Raw genomic sequence first — 21,202 nt, 5'->3', positions numbered from 1 at the left:
AATTTTTTGTTTTTTTCCTCGCCCCCCCCCCCCCCCCTCTCCTATTTAAAGCTGTAGATATATGTAATCCTATTCCAAACCTGCATTCTCAAAACATGCATTATTTGTTAGAACAGACTACAAAATTGATATACAATTTGGCGCATATTTACCTAATTTCCAGAATTAACAAAAATTGTAATTGTTCAATGAAAAAACTGTTGGGGGAGAAAAAACCCTCATTTTCGAATGGACTGATTCCAGTCCAATTGTATAATCTCCTGTATGGGCCAACACATGTTTCAACTCAATTGTTTGTAGTGCGATAATTTTGGTGTTCCAGATATATCTATGAAAAAATAAAATCATATGCAGGCATTCTTTTAATCACTTGTAACTGACTACTCTCAAGTTTACTGCTAGAGGACATTGTTTTTGACAGTTAAGCCCTAATTTATGTATTCACTAATGTAGTCCGTTCATAGAATGATTGATATTTGTGTGTATATATAGATATATGTATATATCTATATAGATATATATCTATATAGATATATACATATATCTATATATAAAATAAAAATCTTGTCAACTTGCCAAAAATATTATTTGCTCTTTAATAAAAGTGATCATAAAATCCAAATCATATTATTTAGCTGCAGTGTAACAAAACAGCAGGCATATGTGTTGCCCATCAAAATAATGTAGTCCCATATATGGACAGGAAATGCTGAGTGAGCGGGTCTGATGACTTAATGGGGATGATTTATAAACCGTTTCTAAAGTGAACAGCTATGCGTACAAGAGATTTGCAGCACAATATGGCCACTAAATGTAGCCGATTATAAATGACCCTCAATTTGTATCTAAGCCCCAACAAAGATCTTCTCTTATTTGTTCTTTTTGGGTTGTTAAATATAACATTGCAATAATTTTGTTACATCGGTTTGATAAGTGGTTCTGCCAGAAATGTAGTGAGCTGATACATTTCTGTGCTTTCAGTCTGTGACTCTTATCAATTAGCATTGTTCAAATTTTTTTGCCATATAGCTCCCTATTGTTGTAGAAATGAGGAGTGGAGGTGGTGTAGTGTAGTGTTAACACACTTCCTGTCCTAGAGTGACAGTGACAGCAAGTGTGTTACTGGCAGGATCATTGGATGGAAATAAAGTAAAGCAAATGATTGCATCCACCATGTCTAAGGACTGGTACATTGCAATGTAATACATTTTTGTTGTTGGGTTTAGATACAGTTTAACAGTGTGTTGCTGCTCCTTTATTGTCTAATCAGCAGGCTACAGGCAGGTGACATCACTGCATTTCTTAAGTATTGGGACAGTAAAAATGTACTCCTCCCAATAGTTTGAGCCGGTGTGTGACACTGCAGCTGTCACATGTCAGCTCTGTAGATTGAGAGCTGAATGATCACAAACTGCTGATTGCTCAACTCAGGGCTTCACCCTGCAGAGAACGCTAATTGTCAGTCAGTACTTCCTACAGGGACTTCTCCAGTGTTCACTGGAGGGACAGACAGGAGAGGGGGCGGGCACAGCTGGCTCTAGATCAAGAGAGGCGGATCCAGCTGTCAATCAGGCAGCGGGTGGATCCCGACAATATTGTTGGGATCTTTCCTGGCTGCAGTGCGGCTCTGCTCAGCTCAGCTCTGTCAGCATATAGAATATATTAGCCCGCTAGATGCTGACTTTGGGTTACAGGAGGACATTGGTAAATGCACTTCTGTGACCCAAAAGAGGACTATAGCCAAAAAAAAGGTTTGACTTTATTTTTCTTTTAACTTAGGTCCTGTTCACACTATAGCGGTGACCTGCGGTTTTCTGCACAGAAGACAATTGTTTTTGGACCAGCAAATCTGTCCAGGCCATTTTAGAATGTTTGTACAGTAGGCAATACCTTACCTCTTGTCACACTTTCTTTGCTTTACCTTAACATACCAAAGGCAGGCAGGTATACATGAGACAATTGCTATTAGCTTTATCACTTTTCAGGAGGAATGTGAGCTGTAAGGGGAAATTTCTCCACGTCTGTATGTGTATGCGAACTATGTATGCAGCTGTTTTCTGGAGTTCAGCATTAGGAAAATGTAAATTTGTGCTGACCTCACACATTCAATATGTAGACGGCTATATAGTACAAGAACCTACTTGACTGAATATAAATGGAATGGATTTTGAATGTAGGCCCTCCCTACATAATTGTTGGGAAGCCTGTAGGAGATTGTACAGAGATTATGCGATCAGATTGTAATGCGTGGCCAGTTTGCTTGCACAGCCAGGAAATTATTTTGCAGAGCATGAATTTGTCAGCTTTTCAGTTCGATAATCTTTTTCACATATGTTTTTGCATTTTAAATGGAGTGATTGCGCACATTGCGCATGTGCATTTCCTGTGCCTGAAACAGTTTAACATTATCTGGCACTGTCGCACGTATTTTGTGAGAATGTTACTGTTGTTTGCCAAGGACCGTCTTGCGTCTATGAGTAGCGTACTCTCAGCAGCCATTTTAGTGCAGTCAAACGAATGACATTGGCAGACACTTCCTACAGTTTTCAGACAATGACTTTTAAGTAATAAATATCTTACAGTTGCAGAACCTGTCAGTGAGGCTGCCTTCATTGCTTATGCCCTGTGCAGTTTCTTTTCTTCCCCATGGTTCTGTGTTATTGCTGCTTATCTAGTGACACCTTCTGATGACTACTAGTATAGAGGTGCGGTGTAAGTTATGGGAGGCCTCTGGGTGTTTCAATCCCGCTATTGTTCAAAATGTCTGTGTAAGACCCCTTTTTATATGGTCGACTGTAAGTTCTGATCCGCAGGGGATTTGTGTACAGATCCTCTCCTGATCAGAGCAGTATGGAACAGATGTCACCTTTGTGACAGCCACGTCCATCCAAAACTGAGTTAAATCCATGTTGGGTTTATGGGGAGTCGGATGTAGGTGGACATCAGATTATCCCCGAATGGTCATGATCAGGACCACCAAAATTGTTTTTGGTTTGTTTTCTGGACCTGGCCAGAGTTGGGGTAAGCAGATGTCAGACAGACCTGATCGGACCGGCCATCTGAAAAGGGCCTGAACTGCACTTTGGTATGGACTGATTTGATGAATATTCATGAATACACATATGTAGAATTACAATGGCAGTTGTATGGAAATGTAAGACTTGCGAGGGGGAGGACCTGTCTTTCTACTACCGTATGCGATCTTCATGCTTCTGCCCTTGGGGAAAATACTTTCCAGACTGCTTTCCTACTTTGTCACCAGCAGAGAGCTCTGGTACTCTACCAATGATCACAGCCAGCTCTGCTTTGCTTCTGCTTCAAGATGATGTAACACTTCTGTTTATACAACAGCAGACAAAAAAGAGATGTGTTTTCACTCTAAATAAATAAACAAACAATGGTAAGCTCCAAATTCTACTGCTTTTCTGTAAAACCTTGAGAATGGATCGTTCAATATCAGAATAATAGTTCAAATGAGTAACAAGTCTGACCTGTGTTCCACGAGTTCCAAGAATATAGAAAGCCAAAACTTGATTTCCGTTTGGGATAGAGGAGGATTTTTTTTCCATCTGTGTTCTATTGGGAGATTTCCCTTTACTTTCAGTCCTGGAAACACAACAAGAAGTCAATCCTAATAATAAGAGAAATCCCCTCTTAGACAACTCTTGCTGGAAAACGTGTTCCCATTTAAACATTTAACATCTGTTCCTGTTCTGGTGACAAAATGTTGGATTTTCCTTTGATTTCAGTCCACCAGGACAAAGTAAGTGAATCTCTTACAGGGTGCAGCGTGCCAGTTCTTAGATGTGGTGGCTGCATTAGTTTTAAGGAAAATAACATTTCATTAAAATTTTTTAACATTCAGAGTGGTCTCTTTATTGGACAGTCATGTACACACAGGTAATAAGAGCAATCAGCCTTATGGATCAGTTTAATTCCACAGATTCCACAAATGTTTTTACCACAATCAGAACCAAATCTGACCCCACGCATTTCAAAAGGGGGTTAGCTAAATAACAGAAAGAACTCTTAATTATTTCAACAACAACAAAATTAATTTAAAGGGACTGACGTGCGACTTAAAATCATCACTAGTTAGGCTGCACGGCATGATGGACTGTCCCTTTTTGGTTGTTATAGGTAGATATCCCCTTGGACTTTATTTGTCATCTTTAATATTCTGTAACTGGGGTTTCAGTTGTGTTTCAACGTATTCATGGTGTTCGTAAGAACGGGCTCTATCATTGCACACAGTGCGGTACGCATATACTACTCCACCAAGCATAGTTACACCAACAAGCAGGTAATAAGGCAGAGCTTCACCAGAGGAGCCTGGCACACTGCTGGCTGACATCTGACGAACAGGTGCATTGCGCAGGAGGGAGACGGCAGCCCGTTGGGTGAGGGGGACCAGTCTCTGCCAGGCGCTCCGACACACGAGCATGGTGACGGCGAGTTCCGAAGATTACTCGAAAATAACATTTTTAGCAAGTACAGAAATAACTTGTTATTCCTGCCAGAAATGCTGTGTCCTTGTCACCTTTCTGTGAGTGGAACTGAAAGCATAAACAATATTACCTTCCCTTCAAACTGTTATCTGAAAACTACAAGTCTCTTGCATCTAATAGGGACGAAGAGAGGAAGACCTGTTTGTAGTCCAAATCATGGCTAACAACCATCGCACCCTCCATAGGTACAGTGGAGGAGTGAGCATAGCCACTCAGGGACAGGAAGTGTGTGCTATTCACAGGATCACTTGGTGAAAACAAATAGAAAAAACAAATGCAGCCACTAAATCTGACTAGTAAGCTTGAAGAACAAGTACTCACCGGCCACTTGGGCCGGTGAGTACTTGTTCTGCATGAGCGCCAGCAAAGGCATTGGCCTATACACATACAGCACAGCAATAAAGTAATAAAATGAACTAGGATCACACTAATCCAGCACGTTATTATTCTGAGTTGCCCCACTCAAGCGGCGGCCATATTGAGTGGGGCACGTGAGATTAATAACGTGCTAGATTAGTGTGATCCTAGTTCATTTTATTACTTCATTGCTGTGCTGTATGTGTGTAGGCCAATGTAGTTGGATCTGTATGTGCGTTATGATTAATTGAAATTAATCGATTAAAAAACATTTCGATTAATCGAAGACATGAACATTTTAATCATTACCAGCCCTAGTTTTTTTGTTTTGGGGATTAGATACACTTTAAGGAGCTGATTTATAAACCACTGACACATCGAAATTCCTAAGCTTCATGATTCCATCTAGTGGCCATTCAGCACTGTGACTTGTTTACACAGTGCAGAATTTTGCGAACGATTTCTGATTCAGCCGCTACTGCCTCATTCACACTTGTGCGATATGTCCTCCGTATGCTGTCGCACTGCACTGCATGGTTCAGCATCGCATGTTGCATTGATAGGTGTGCTGCGGTGCCATTATTTCTTAGTGGCACCCCAAAGCACTTAGCTGTTGATTGTGTGTTGTATCACACCACATCACATGGTAACCTATAATCATTAGGGATGCACCGATATCGTTTTTTCGGTATCGTAAATTGATATTTTATTGTCCGGCACTCGCCGGTACTGGTGCCGTGTGCCCCGATTATCAAGAAGCCAGACGGAGGATCATGACCCCCAGCCCGGCTTCCTGATTGCCTGGGAAGCTGGTGTTCTATCAAAACACCTGGTTCATTTTCCAAGGCTGCCTGGCTTCCTGATTAATCAGGAAGCCTGGCGGCAGGTCATGAGGTGCCGTCTGGCTTCCTGATTGGTCAGGAAGCCAAGCTGCCTAGCAACAAATGAAGCCACCTTCTGGCGACACTTCATGACCAGCCTTCTGGCTTTGTGATTGACTAGGAAGCCGGCTTCACTTGTTGCTAGGCAGCCTGGCTTCCTGATCAATCAGAAAGCTGGGAGGTGGGTCATGACGTGCTGCCTGGACTCCTGATCGGAAAGAAAGCTGGCTCCATGCTCCTTTGGCACAAGCCAGTCAGATGGAGATCTCCCTTTGACCGGGAGTCCCAGTATCAGAGGTAAGTATTGGAGCATTTGGGCAAGTACGAGTACTCGACCTTGGTATCGGCGCTGATACTAGTATCGGTGCATCCCTAGTTATCATGTTTTGTGGTGCAATGCAAATTAACCGCTTCCCGGCCTGCCATTGTAATTAAATGGCCGGCCAGCAGCTTCTTGGATGTAACAGGCCATCTAAAGACGGCCTGTTAGGCCTGTCCACTCGTGCATGGCGCGTGTGAGCAGGAAACCTTCAAAATTTAAAAACAGGCAGCGTTGCCTGTTTACATACAAGCGATCCGCCGGCTATAGAGCTAACGGGTGGCTTTAGATAGGCAGAGCCAGCTGTCAGTCACGCAGCTGGGCGGATCCCGGCACAATTGTCGGGATCCGCTTTAGCTGCGGGGTCTCAGTATACCGCGAGCAGCTGCTCGCGGTATACTGCGGCGTCTCAGTATACTGCGAGCTACAGCTTGCGGTATACTGAGCCTAGGGTGACGGCAGGACGCTAGTTTGTGTCCTCCCGTTACCCTAAGGAGAACTATGGGGAAAAGACTTAACCCCATAGTTCTCCTTTAAGTAATAATAATTAAAAGAAAATTAAAGTTCCAAAGAAAAAAAATTAGTGTCGCACATAAAGAATTAAAAAAAACCAATTTTTTAAAAAAAGTTCTCAGCCCCAGATACACACGCCGCAACATGTGTTGTGTGAAAAAGACAATTGCGCCCATTACGCTGCACTTGTTGCATATCACTGTGGACGTCCGAGTGAGGGCAATGATTTTAGGGCCATTTTTCACTGATCACTCTAAACTGATGAGCGGTAAAAGCTTTTAAAGCGCCGCCTATGGCCAATTTTGGGTATGCTATTTTAATGCGATTTTCGCGGGCGCACACAATTTTAAAGCTTGACATGTTTGGTGTCTATTTACCCGACGTGACCCCGTCTTTTATATTGTACCAAAAAAATGGGGTGATAAAGTTTCATAACATTTCATAGGGAAACAGGGTTTTTTTTTTTCAGAATTTCGGGTACTTTTTTGTTATATAGTAAAAAATAAAAACCGCAGTGGTGATTAAATACCACTAAAAGAAAGCTCTATCTGTCCCCCCAAAAATGGTATAACATTTGTTTCAGTACAGCGTTGCATGACTGAATAAACGTCAGTCAAAGTACTGCAGCACTGAATACTGAAAAATGTCCTGGACAGGAAGGGGGTGTAACACCCCGGTCTTCAAGTGGTTAAAGAAGAAAGGTGCACACACTTCTTTTAGTGCCTTTTAGCTGTGGTAGGCAGCCTACCATAGTGTTCTATTGCAGCATAGCTCATTGAACAGTGGCTAATGGTGTCTGTTTGCATCAATGCAACATGGTGCAGAGCGATTTTTAAAAAGGTACTGATGCTATTTTGGATTTTATTGTTCCCCTGCGTGGGTGACCTTTCTGTAAACGTCAAAAACAACCTATGTATTAAGAGCGCTACTACTGTTGGTATAAGGTTAATGAAGAAACTCACATTTGAGAAGTCCTTGGGGATTCTCCGGGGGTGAAGGGATGGAGTCCTTGGGGAAGTGAGGCACGGTGAAATGCAGTGGTATGAACGGCTGCAAGGATTCGTTTAAGGAGAAGAAGCAGCTATCTCACGGCGGGGCTCAGCTGGCCAGGCTGAGCCGTAGCGGCCAGAAGTGCTCTGTAGGAGGATACTGTGTGACACGTGCTGTCAGCGGTCGTCTCTTAGTTGGCGGGTATAGGAGACCTAGCCGTGATGTTACAGAGAGTGTGCTCTCCTCTCCGAGTGTCACAGTGGGGGGCTGTGAGACAGTTTCCAGTGGTGTGTGGGGGTAGATCGCTACGCGTTTCAAGGCTCAAGCCTCTTTGTCAAGCTCGGGTGAAGGACGGAATTGCGGGAGAATCATGGTTTTTTTAAAAGTGACAGCTGGGCGGGGCCAGCTTCGGTAGCGCTGTCCTGATAGGTGGAGTGGTTTAGTGGGGCGGGACGAGTATAAGAGAACGCCCCATAAGTATAACGAGCAGCGCTTCGCTTGTTTTCTGCAGTTTGCATCTCACATTCGTTCTGTCATGCAGGATGTGGTGGGTTTAAAGGATTCCTTTAAACCCACCACATCCTGCATGACAGAACGAATGGGATTCCTTTAAACCCACCACATCCTGCATGACAGAACGAATGTGAGATGCAAACTGCAGAAAACAAGCGAAGCGCTGCTCGTTATACTTATGGGGCGTTCTCTTATACTCGTCCCGCCCCACTAAACCACTCCACCTATCAGGACAGCGCTACCGAAGCTGGCCCCGCCCAGCTGTCACTTTTAAAAAAACCATGATTCTCCCGCAATTCCGTCCTTCACCCGAGCTTGACAAAGAGGCTTGAGCCTTGAAACGCGTAGCGATCTACCCCCACACACCACTGGAAACTGTCTTACAGCCCCCCACTGTGACACTCGGAGAGGAGAGCACACTCTCTGTAACATCACGGCTAGGTCTCCTATACCCGCCGACTAAGAGACGACCGCTGACAGCACGTGTCACACAGTATCCTCCTACAGAGCACTTCTGGCCGCTACGGCTCAGCCTGGCCAGCTGAGCCCCGCCGTGAGATAGCTGCTTCTTCTCCTTAAACGAATCCTTGCAGCCGTTCATACCACTGCATTTCACCGTGCCTCACTTCCCCAAGGACTCCATCCCTTCACCCCCGGAGAATCCCCAAGGACTTCTCAAATGTGAGTTTCTTCATTAACCTTATACCAACAGTAGTAGCGCTCTTAATACATAGGTTGTTTTTTTTCTTGTTATCACAGGGTACCTCTTCCTGTTTGCAAAGAGCTTGCACACTGCACCCTAGCCCAAGTGACCCCTTCCAGCCACTGTGGACTCCCAGGTAGTGCGCTTTCTCCTTTTTTCTTTCTTTCTGTAAACGTCTTGACTCAAAAACTAATAAAGTCATTGAAATTGAAAAGGTGCTGGTGCTTCTTTTGGTGCTGCACATGCATTTGTGGTCCCCTAGGCTTCAATTTATGCTTATGAAAAACAGGCGCACATGCATTTTTGAAACGTTTTTGTCATTTTTTTTTGTGCTTAAAGCCTCCTCAAAAGAAAGGCAACACCTAATGATGTCACAGCAGAGTACTGATTATCATTGGCCAATAGAAAAGCATCCAAAGTGCACTGAAAAGATGCTTAAACGCGTTACAAATATGTACTGAAAAATGCATAATCGTGCAGCAGCACTAGTGTGAACCTAGGCTAAGTGTCTGATGACTTCTAGATTACTCTGGCCTTCTGTGGAGAGAGTGAACCATGGGTCTTGCTTGCAGGGAAATTTTTTACAAAGTTTTGGAATTTTCCTTGTGTGCTCTTTGAACAGCAGCAGATATATTTTTGACAGTAATTGCCCTCGTACAGATGTTATCAGATGATCATTTTATACTTTGATCATTGTATACAAATGTTCCTCTGCAGAGAATGATTTTCCATTTATTTAGATTGATATCTCCAAATGGATTGTTAGTCAGTGATTTGTTTTTATATCTCCAAGGCTGTGGGGTTGATTGTGTTTATTGATATATATTCAAATCATTTTTTTTTTTATCTTCATGTAATTGGCTGGTCTATGGCCTGCCTAAGGGCCCATTCACACCTGTGTGATGTGACTTTGCATGAGCGGTGTATGGAGTCTTTAGTGCTTTGCAGTAAGGCAGCCCATTCAGTACATGACCCTTTTTTTAAATCACACCACAACACATAGTAATTTGTTACCATGTATTGTGGTTCTGTGCAACATGCATGTGGTGAGATGCCATTAGGGAATTGTTTACACCTTTGCAACACATTCATTGCATTGTGGGATTAAGGCATACTATCACACAACACATTTACCGTATATATTAATGTGTCGCAGGTGCATTGCGTTGACATTCATATGAATGGAACCCCAATGCACTTCCTAGCTACAGTGCACGGTAACGTGATAGCACCACTGGGAGGTGCGTGGGGGTGTAATTCAAATAAATAGTAATGCAATGCATTTGCCGCACTGTCACGCATGGTAGGTGTGTTGTGCGTTAATCGTTAAGCCAGGTAAATAGCAGATCAAAAAATAATAGCATTTGTGGCAGATGATCTCATGCAATGCAGGAATGAGGCCTAAGGGTAAGGGATAATGGAGGGAATTTATCACAACTGGAGCAGGTGCCCATGGCAACCAATCAGCTTCTCTCTTAAGTTTGTTCAGTTAAGTTTTGAAAATAAAAGAGAGAAGCTAATTGGTTGCCATGGGCAGCTGCTCCAGATTTTCTCTGCTCCAGTTTTACTAAATCCCCTAAAATGTATTTTGCCACCTCATGATTTTGGACCTATTTTCATCACCCAGGCCTTTAAGTGGATAAACAAGCTCATGGCTGTTTCTTTTTTGCTCAGTTGACTCCCAGCACTGTAGTTAAAAGTGATCTGAGTGGCCCTAGGGCAGCCCAATCACTTTTCTGGGACTTTCACATGTTGTCAGGCCCCCTCTTCATGGTTCCCAGGGCCTTCCCACTCCTCCTTAAAGACCCCAATAGTCGCTGTTAGGATGCCATGCGGGAGGACAATGAAGATCTTCTGTTTCCAGATGTTCTCTGCAGAGAATGAACCTGGATGCACCCAGCTCTGAGCACTTGTGGGTTCAGAGCTGTCAAAATCCTGGCTGCAAAGTCAGGTAAACAGAGGCTCAAGCATGGTCTGTGTTTGATCGGCAGGGGCAACGTTATGGGTCTAGTAGAAAACGATGTCTCGTGTAAAGAGCACCTCTCTGCTCCATTGCGGCGTGAACAGGGTACATTTGTTTTCTTTATGTCCTTGTAGAGACCTGCATTGCTCAGGTTCAGAGAAATCCAGGTCTCAGGACTTAGTGTGAACAAGCCGTGACTGTTAACTATAAAGTTGAACTAAACATGAGGTGTAACGGCATTTAAAGCGTCGCTTATTGATTATTCATGTACCATAATTTCTTGCAGTTTTGAGCTTGACATATTTGGTATCTATTTGACACAATCTCATCTTTTATTTGCAAAAAATTGGGGATTTTATAGTGTTTGTGTTTTGTTGTGCACGCCTTTAAAAGTAGTGTATTTTGTACTGAAAATATAGGTGCAACAAAACAGTTGCCCAAATTTTGTTTTAAAGGAGAACTATGGGATCAGTGCTTTTCCCCATAGTTCTCCTAAGGGGACCGGGAGGACACAAACTAGTGCCCTCCCGTCACCCAAAGCTCAGTATACCGCGAGCTGTAGCTGAGACGCCGCAGCCGGAACGGATCCTGACAATGCTGTCTGTATCCACCCAGCTGCGTGAGTGACAGCTGGCTCTGCCTATCTAGAGGCAGAGCCAGCTGTACCCGCCCCCTTCCCCGTCCGTTCCGACAGTCAGCGCTGGAGGATCGAACGGGGGGGGGGATATATCCCTGCAGGGAGCCGTGAGTGACGGTCACGGCTCTCTGCACGGATAGATCGAGAAGCGAGCGAGCGCCGGTATGTGTTCGCTCACTTCCCGATCTACAGAGCCGACCTGTGACAGTCTCATTGTCACAGGTCGGCTCAGATTATGAGACGTGAGTGAAAATCACTTGCCTCATAAATCATAATTCTCCTTTAATCCAAAAATTTAAACTATCATCTTTTTATTGCACAGGGCCTCTGCTTTCAGAAAATATGTCATGTTTACGGGATTTGGGGCATTTTTTGTATTAAAAAAAATCCAGATTTTAATGTGACAATTGCTGCGGTAGGGAAGTGGTTAAAGACCTGACATGTATTTTGTTTAAACAGGACATGCCATCACCTTTCTCAGTTCACATGACTCAGTAAGGCATATGACAGAGTTACCAAGTGTTATTGGCATGAGTTTAAAAAAAACATGGCTTGTGGGTAGCAGTCATTATTACAATTCTCTAGTCTGCTGTTTTTGGTAAATAGTGTAATGTAGGGTTTATAACATCAACATCATTAGTAAATACATTGATATTATTAACACATTAACAAACATTGCTAAGATTGTTTACTGCAGTGGAGGTTTCATATACAGGCAGGAAGGCTGAATAACTGCAAGAAAAAATTGGTACCTCCACCTGTCAAGCTCCCTGTCAGGCTCAGAATCATTTGCCCTTGGGGTTACCTAAAGATTATCTGGAAATTTGGGATTAAAGTCAACCTGTGTTTTGCCCATGCAGGGTAAACTAACAGATTTGCTGCTGCTCATGCTCACCTTTCTTTTGCATCCACAACTCCAGGCATGCGTTATTATGCATACTTACACTGGTCCAGATTGTCCCAATGTAAGTATGCATGTGTCATATACCTGATCGGCCACTGGAATCCTGTAAAGGATTGTAGTAGCTGGAGCTACTAAAATGCTGATAGTGATATTTTGGGTCCTGTATGGCACTGAGCGGAGTGGCTTCCCCTCTGGTCTGAAATCACAGGGGGTCACTCAGACGAGCCGTTTATCGAATGTCTAGTATTTTTAGCAATGGATACCAGGCATTCTCTGATTGGACATGGGGCGGTGATGTCACAATCTACCCCTAGTCTAATTGAAGAATGCCTTATATTGTAAAATACTAGACATGCTTTGAATAGATGCTGTGCTGAAGAAGCGACCCCCTGTGTTTTCAGAGCAGAAGGGAAATGCTCAGCTCAGTGCCATACAGGACCCCAAAGATCACTGTCAGCACTGTGGTAGCTCCAGCTACTACAGTGCTTTATAGCATTGGCTCTCAACCTGTGTAACCACAAGACCCACATTTGTCCTTGGGCTGGGTTCACACCTAGGCGTATCGAATATGCAGGGTTTTCACCGAGTTTCGCGTTAAAGAAAAACACGCGACAAACGCGCCTTTCCGAGGGCTACCTGGCTGTATCCCAATGGATACTCGCGGCAAATACGCCCCAAAGAAGCTCCTGTACTTCTTTGGGCATAGGGCGTTTTGCAGTGCGTTCCTACGCGCTGTACAACGACCAGGTGGGAACCATGCCCGTAGGCAATCATTGGTTTTCACATGTTGAGCGTTTTACAGAGCGTAGGAACGCGCTGTACAACGCCCAGGTGTGAACCAGGCCTTAGTCATTAAGTTGCTGCCCAAGTTGGAACTCACGGTATTACGGTACCGCATGTTTTTTCGGTGAAAGCGATCAAACTGTGGGCAGGAGGTGTGTTTGTGGTGCCATTCAAATAAATTGCAACGCAATGCACCTCCCCCACCAGAAAGAACAGTAGGTGCGATTGCATGTTAGTTTGCAATTAAAACACTGACAGACACACAACCACAGACACAATCTCACACTCACAAACATTCTCACACATACACACTCCAAAAAAATGTAGGGTTCCAATGTGGGCTGCTGTGCTGTGACGAAGCTCCCTCCATATGTGCATTGCTTGTACAGCTCCCTTACGCTCCCTGTAGAAGTGGCAGGTGCCAGATTGTGATGTCACTCCGGTCACATGAGGGAGCTGTAAGCAATACACAAATGGATGGAGCTCCCCCGCAGCCATACTCTATCTCAAACTGACACTCGTCACTAGGCAGAATATTTTTAATGGCTGCTCAGCACGAGAACTGACAGTGCTGCGCTATGGGGGAGGCTGAGGAACCTCTTACCTAGTGCAGTGGAAGGCACGTGGTGACCCCATGAATCCCCATGGTCGCGACCAACTTTTGGGTCCCGACCCACCAGTTGAGAACCACGGCTTCACAGGATATTTACACTGGGAAAAGCTGGACCAATGGGGCGCTGGTTCTGGAAATTTCCTTCGCTAAGTATCAAGGTATTTCCTCCTATTTTCTCTTGTGGCTCCAAGACAGGAATAAAAGGGAACTTACCCCAATGGGACACAGATGGCAAAAAAGCTTACTCTATCCAAAACCTAAGTAAAAGTTTTGGCTCTAGTTTGACTTTAAAAGTATAATCAAGTATATTCTAATTCATTTAATAATCAAGTATGATATAATTATACATATTTTGTACACTGGCCCTTTAAGACCTTTGTACAGTTCGCCGTCACTAAAGCAGAGGAATCGTTGATGATAAGAGAAGGAAGTACTTAAGAAAATCTGAAGATGCAAGCCGAATGACATTTGTTTTTAAAGCTATCATAATAATATGTAGTTGTCTTTTAAGTGACGTCTATATTATTTCTGATGTAAAATGCAATTCATAGTAATATTGTTGAAAGCCGTTCTGTGGGCTGGAATGAGGCAATTATCCAGCACAGCTATTTTTATTGCAGGTACATATGATAGAACGAGTATACTGGAACTGTTGTAAAAAAGCCTGGACATATGATTGCGTAGATGTGAACTACATAGTACTGTACGATGACAGATGGATGTGTGGCATTCACTGTGTCCTCGTGTGGAATTCAGCTTGTGATAAGCTGGACACAGGATCAGAGTATATAGCAGAATGCGTTGTCATCCCTCCCCCACACTTCTCTATGGAGAAGTGTCGGTGCTCATTCTTGCCTCTTCATTTGACTAGAGGCTGTTTCTGTGTTTGGGATGATGTGGATAGAAGAGGAGGTGGGCTTCCTTAGAATATCCCAGCTAGGGAAGAGGCGGGTGCATACCTGAGGAGGATGATGATGATGAGGAGTTCAGGTGGCCGCAGGCTGGAACAGCTTCCTGACTTGGAAAGGACAACCCGCAGAAGAACACCTAGGAGTGGCATTTCTGCACCCTAATTTCAGAACTGACGTGGGGGTTCCGTTCAGGATGTAGGAGGAGCTTAGAGAAGAACTGCTGCTGGAGTCTTTGGCGGCTGTCACCTTTAGTGAAAGCAAGGCGAAGAGAAAATTCTGCCATGTGGCATGTCAGGAGACCGAAAAAGTCTAGTTCCGACCTGGTGTGCCTTATGTGCTGCATGGGTCAGTATGCCTCCGGAAGAGGGGAAGAAATGTATTCTTTTTGCTTTGAAGGCTGCCTGTCTCACTTCCCCATATGCCTAAACCTCAGAAGGTTTAGCAATAATCCTTTTGCTGAGTTCACATCCTGGGGATAAACTTATGTGCCTGTGACACGATGGGGGTAGAAAGGCTCAGACAAGACAAACCTGTTATTGCAGTGTTTTTTGCATGACAGTGGTCATTCTTGTGTTAATTGGGCTTTCCTGCTTTTACTTCCTTCAGTCCCCCCACCCTGTACAACACATACTTATCTGCCTTCGAGGCCAAAACTCTGTCTTTGGATTATTGTGACTATCAGTTAATCCTGGCAGAGATTGGGCTGCAGTAGGACGGTTTGCTGGATTATCCTAATCTCTTTCATATAGAGGGTGGGAGAAAGTGCCTCTAGGGTGAGAGGTCGCACACTGGCTTCACTGGTTTAAGGGTTTGTGACATTGTCTGTGTGATTGGAAGTCTAATCTTTCTTGCTTGTTTCCTTTTTAGATGAACGAGACAGAGTGCAGAAGAAAACGTTCACTAAGTGGGTCAATAAACATCTAATCAAGGTAAATCATCTGTTTCATTTATTCTTTCCTGCCAATAGTTTTGGGAATGTGGTTATACCCTCTTGCCCTTCTTGAAGTAATGCCCTTAACTTGCTATAAACATGTTTTCTTTTAAAAGAAAAACTGTATTTTCCACAGGTAGAGTTGAATCAGTCAAATAATTCATTAAAAGCCATGTATTCCTTGTGGGAAATAAAAGAAATATTGGGCTGGAGCTTCATTGGCTGTTGTGTTATCCAGCCTTCATTGCTGTCCTGCCACTATGCACTGTCAGGTTGTCATTTGCTCATAGTAGCTCTTTAAAGTGGACCTTTACCCATATCTTTAAAATAACAACAAACACACCTTTATAAATGTTTAGTAATGACAATCTACAAACACATCCTTCACATTACAGGCTTTGTATTCTTTGCATTCCTTATTTCTCTTTTCTTTCCAAGTCTTCTGACTGTGGCCATGTTAACTGAGGGCAGATTACTGGCTTTCTGGCACAAGTGACTAGGCATGTGACTAGAACATGTGATCATGCACATCATCTCTGGGGAGGAAAATGCCTTTCCCTGAGATTTCCCAGCAATGCGCTGCTGATGACAAGGCAATCCCAGTGTGCATTGCTTTGGCAAACTGAAGTCATTTTGCCCTGTTAAGCAGGAAGTGAATGCTCTGTAAGTGTAAGTATTTCAAAATCAAAACATTTTGCACCTGACATGTCTATGTTATTAATCATCATACATAGAGGGATGCATTGGTATAATTTGATTTTTGAATGTAAAGGTCCGCTTTAAGTTCAAGTGAAGCCCAAACCTTCTTTTTTTTTTTAGTTTAGGGAGGGATTAGCACACATCAGGTTTTTAGTGCTGTCTGTGTCCCCATTCGTGACATTCACCCTCTCTTTGTTTTACATTTTGGGTTGTCATCAGAACAGGAATAGATGTGAAGTCTTCCAATGGGGACACTTGTTCTGCTAATCACCAGGGATTTCCTCTCACTTCCTGGCAGGAAGTGAAGGGAAATCTCCTGAATGGGACACAGATGGCAAAATAGCTAAGTTTAGGGGGAAAAGTGTGTGTGGGAGACTAGTGTATACTTCAAATCATGTAAATTCACAGAAAAAAAGCAACAGTGTTGAGTTAATCACTGTTCCATCCAAAAGATAGGAAAAGCGATACAACCGATTTGAAGCATTATCATGCAACTTAGGCTGGGCACACACCTTACAACCATCGCAAGACTTTTGTCTTGCGATGGTTGTAAGGTACTTAAAAAAACGTACGATCTGCCTATGTTGCATAGGCAGATCGTACTTGCGATGATCGCAAGCCACGCCCCCTGAGGGGCGGGCTTCCGATGACCGCAATGCCGAACGGGCAGTGTGCGCTTGCGCACACCAGCCCGTACGGCTGTTATCGTACGGACATGCCACAAACCCGCCGCACATCGTACGATGCTCGGCGGGTTTTCAAACATGTCCGTAAGTTTAAAGTCGTGCGACCTTACAGTAGTAGATGTCGCACGGCTTCCACACACCTTACGATCATCGTACGATCGCGGGATTTCCCGCGATTATTGTACGATAATCGTAAGGTGTGTGGGGACCCTTAGTCTCCATGGGTTTTACCAAATAAATTGCAACAGGTTCCAAAACAGGCAATTAATTGCATGCCATTTTAGTTGCATCTGTGTAGCTCTGTCAATTTCTATTACCCTGTTTCCTTTTTGTGGAGATTTCCCCTAACTTCTTTTCCTCTTGATACCTGGGCAGGAAAAGAGAATGAGCAGGTGTCGCCAAGACATGAAGACAGTGAAAACCTAACAGATGTTCTAACCCTTTCCCACTTTACTTAATAAAATGCTTTTGTTGCAGCCTCTGTCCTTCTCAGAGAGATATCCTAATTTCCTGACCTTATGACGCAGTAAAAACCTAACATAAGTTCTAACCTTTCCCCTCCTTCATTCAAACCTAAAACAAGTTTTGTTGGAGTTTGGTTTCAAGATAAAGCTGGCCATACAGTGTGTGAATTTTTGCGGGTTCTTGATGAACTGGCCGAAATTCGTTTAGTGGGTGCCCTGTCAGCACTTTTCCGTCCTTCAATCAGAAAATCGATGGCGGCGGTGTGACATTTTTTGGGTTCTCTGACATCAACACTGCCGCTGTCGGAATACAAATATAAGGGATCCGTCCATCCATGCTGGTCTCTGCACCAGAGGATCTTGCATTCTAATGTCCCCCCACAGTCACACACTATTATTTGTATGCATTTATATAGCTATGACATACACCACAGTGCAGTACAGAAAACACTGAACAAACCGACACAGTCACAAACCGACTCTGCACCAGAGGAGCTTACACTCTAATGTCCCCCCTACAGTCACACACTAGGGATGCACCAATACCATTTTGTGCCGTATGTGATATGCCAAGCAGGGCATAAATCTGGGGTCCGCTGTGTATATATCAGGTAGGGACATATTGGGGATCTTCTCTGTCATATACCAGGCAGAGTACATATCTGGGGTCTGCTCTGTGATGTATCAGACAGAGCACAGATCTGGGGTTCACTCTGTGATGCATCAGACAGGGCAAAGGTCAATCCTGTGTGTCTGCAGCCTCACCACAATGTGGCCCCTGTGCATGGAATCATGGCACCCAAAAAGAGCCCCCAAATAGCAAGGAGATACCTCTTCTTATGTACCCTTGACCTGTCCTGCATCCTCCTCTGCTATAACCTCGTCCTCCAGGGACACTCCATCATGCACAGCTCGGGCTACCAGCAAATCCGCTGCTCACCTTACCCTCCAATACTGGGAGGGGGGCAAGAAACTCCTGCAGAAGATGCCGCTCTGCCAACCCTCTGGTGCTAGTGCAACCTCCAAAACCCAGAAAGCACCATATTCACCCCCCTGGCAACAGCATGACTGTCCTCCGGTAACAGGCACGAAAGTTTCCTTAAGCGATTGATTTGGGGGATTAAAATAGGAGGCACCAGGGCAATGCATCATCGATGTGCAGGAGCAAGCTATGGGCACCATAGGCTGCCATGAGTTCCTAGCAAGTGCAGGACCTTACGGTAGTCACGTCAGTTTAACAATTTAAAGTGGACCATGCCTCCTCCAATGGGGGAGGAGGGGGCACGGGACGGAGCCCACCAGGGCTCTAAGCTGGGCCCCTCCAGCTTCGGGTCCTGGTGCAGTCGCACCGGCTCCACCGGCGTTAGCTCTGCCTCTGTTTCTAGCCCTTATATGTGGTGGCTGGATTCGTTTTCTCTTTTCAGTTTCAGTGCATATTGTGCAAGTACAGAAAAAATACTTGTTGATCCTGGTGGAAATCAAATGTCACTTAACTTCCTGTGTGCGGAACTGAAATCTCAAACAATGTTATCCTCCTTTCTAGTTTTCTTCTGCAAACTATGTAACCCCTCCATCCTATGTTATGTAGAGGAGGCGAGAGAGGGGCGTTAGAAGGGAAAATCAGGAGTAGTCAGCTTAGAGTGACAACACTGCTCGTTTATAAATACAGCATAAATGAGTGCTGTTACCCTAGGACAGTAGGTGTCACCTACTATCAGCAGGATCACCAGAGGAAAATAAAGGAGAAAAAGCCAGGGAAATAAAAGAAAATGAATGCAGCCAACACACCTGTGGGCTGGTAAGCTGCATTGTATGACATTGTTGTTATTGAGTTTGGATAGGCTTTAAGTCCTGGTCCACACTGAGTGTTTTATAGTGCTTTTCCTGCACTAAACAAATGCTCAAAAAATATGCCCCCCCAAAAATCCCATTTAATTTATATAGCCCTGTTCACATCTGAGCGTTTTGCACAATAACCAAAACGCCTGTCGCTGGAAAAAGTACAAGGTTTTTTTTTTTTTTTGGGCATACTACACCTTTTTTTGGCCCCACAGACTCTAAAGGAAATGATTGATAACGCGTGTTTACTGTATTTTTGCATGCATTTTACGCATGCTTGCTCATTAACTTCAATGAGCTACAATCTGCTCTCAGAAATGTGCAACTTGATTTTTTGCGCACAAACACGTGTAAAAAACGTGCATCAAAAACGCGTGTAGAAACGCATAAAAACACTGTTGCCTAGGTGTGAACCCGGCTTTAGTACAGAACAGATCTTATTGATAGCTGATGATGCCTCAGACATATCTGTAAAGTGTACGATATGCAATCTGAACCCTAAGGGTCTGTTCATACCAGCAGCTGCAGTAGAATGCTGCCATTGGTGTGCAGTTTGAGCTGTGCAGGTGCACAGCTCAAAAGCACGTCACACTGTAGCTCTTTTTTGTCAGAACTTTATTGAAATGTCACAAAGTGACATCTCATTTAGTTCTATTGGCCACAATGCGATGTGATGCAGTGGATAGTGTTTCACAATTTGCACTGAAAAAAGTGCTGCATACAGTACTTCATTTTAGCGCACACCACAACAACACGACGATGTGAATTATGCAGATTGAAAACATGGCAAATTGCCTTGTGTTTGTGTTGGGACTACCCAGCGCACCTGCTGTGAATGGCCCCTTATACATAATAAACATGCATTTGGGCTGCCTATTTATCGTGTTTATATGTTTTCTTGGCTTTGTTACCTGGGCAGCCAATGGCAGTAATAGTTAATTTTTTTTACAGGTTCGCAAGCACATTAATGATCTATATGAAGATCTTCGGGATGGGCACAATCTTGTCTCCCTTTTGGAAGTCCTTTCTGGTGTTAGATTAGTAAGTATTTTTTTGTTTCCTTTTTGTGCTTTACCATTGAGTAGTTCCCTTGTCCTCACAGTTTCATTGCCATGTCCATCAGGACAAGGACCCTGAGGCTCCCCGGAGCCTACGACTCACCCGTAAGCCATCCCGCCGCCTTTTGATGGGAGACGATTCGGAGGACAACCCTGATGATGCTGTATGTGACTAGAACTGCCACTGTGTCAGATAGCTCAGTGTGTGGAAGGATTTCAGCACTGGGCCATCTGTCTATGGGCACAACACAGGAGCATTGTGGGAGGTGGATGTGTGCAGTGTGATTTTAGCATGCGCATGAAGGGAACGTTTTAAACATGTACATGTAATCACATGTGCTTGTTCACATCACCTCCTTTCCTCAGTCACTGCACGGGGTGAATTACAACTAACTTATAGCTTTGTACCCAGAGGAGGAGATAAGAGGCGTAAGGTGTCATCTAATCCACAAATCTTCATTATTGGTTTCTCACCATCCACTACTTCATAGTCTGTTTCTTCTTACTGCTTTTCTCTCCACCTCACAATGCTGTGCACTTTTTTATACACGTTGTACACAACTGTTATTTCTGACTTTTGATTGCCATCCCCTTATGTTATTCTGTCGCCTTTTTTTTCCCATCTCCATTTTTTTTGTCTCTTTTCTTCTGTGTTTTTCGTTAGTGTCCTATAAAAGTCCCTCTCTTTCTGTTCTTTTGCCACCTTATTTCTAACTTTCTTCCCTTTAACCGCTTCTAGTATGCTTGATGCCCAGTTTTCCAGGTTCTTATGCTATCTCTCTATGTTCCTTGTTTTAATTCCTAACAAAGAAAAACTTTACCTTGCCTTGCAGTCCAGAGAGAAAGGTAGGATGCGATTCCACCGCCTTCAGAATGTGCAGATTGCACTGGATTTCCTCAAGCTGCGTCAGGTAAGTCACATGGATGGTG

At 43.9% G+C, this 21,202-nt stretch overlaps 2 protein-coding genes across 2 annotated transcripts in view; one reads left to right on the top strand and one right to left on the bottom strand.

Moving 5' to 3' along the window:
* Positions 1-21,202, top strand: part of MACF1 (microtubule-actin crosslinking factor 1) — a 232,876-nt gene that overhangs the window by 68,026 nt on the left and 143,648 nt on the right. The window contains 3 exon segments of the mRNA XM_018564515.1: positions 15,463-15,524; positions 20,166-20,255; positions 21,106-21,183. Of these exon segments, the coding sequence (XP_018420017.1) occupies positions 15,463-15,524; positions 20,166-20,255; positions 21,106-21,183 (230 nt within the window).
* Positions 4,140-4,458, bottom strand: LOC108793540 (protein MGARP-like). Its single transcript, XM_018564516.1, has one exon. The coding sequence runs from the start codon at positions 4,442-4,444 to the stop codon at positions 4,160-4,162; it is 285 nt and encodes a 94-aa protein (XP_018420018.1). The 5' UTR covers positions 4,445-4,458; the 3' UTR covers positions 4,140-4,159.

This window comes from Nanorana parkeri, unplaced genomic scaffold, assembly GCF_000935625.1.
Source record: "Nanorana parkeri isolate BGI_ZX_2015 unplaced genomic scaffold, ASM93562v1 scaffold757, whole genome shotgun sequence".
Lineage (NCBI taxonomy): Eukaryota > Metazoa > Chordata > Amphibia > Anura > Dicroglossidae > Nanorana > Nanorana parkeri.
This window is presented reverse-complemented; position numbering and strand designations above follow the sequence as displayed.

What these genes read in the sequence shown, in the direction of transcription:
- LOC108793540 (XM_018564516.1), bottom strand. Translation starts at nt 4,444, where the DNA reads ATGCTCGTGTGTCGGAGCGCCTGGCAGAGACTGGTCCCCCTCACCCAA.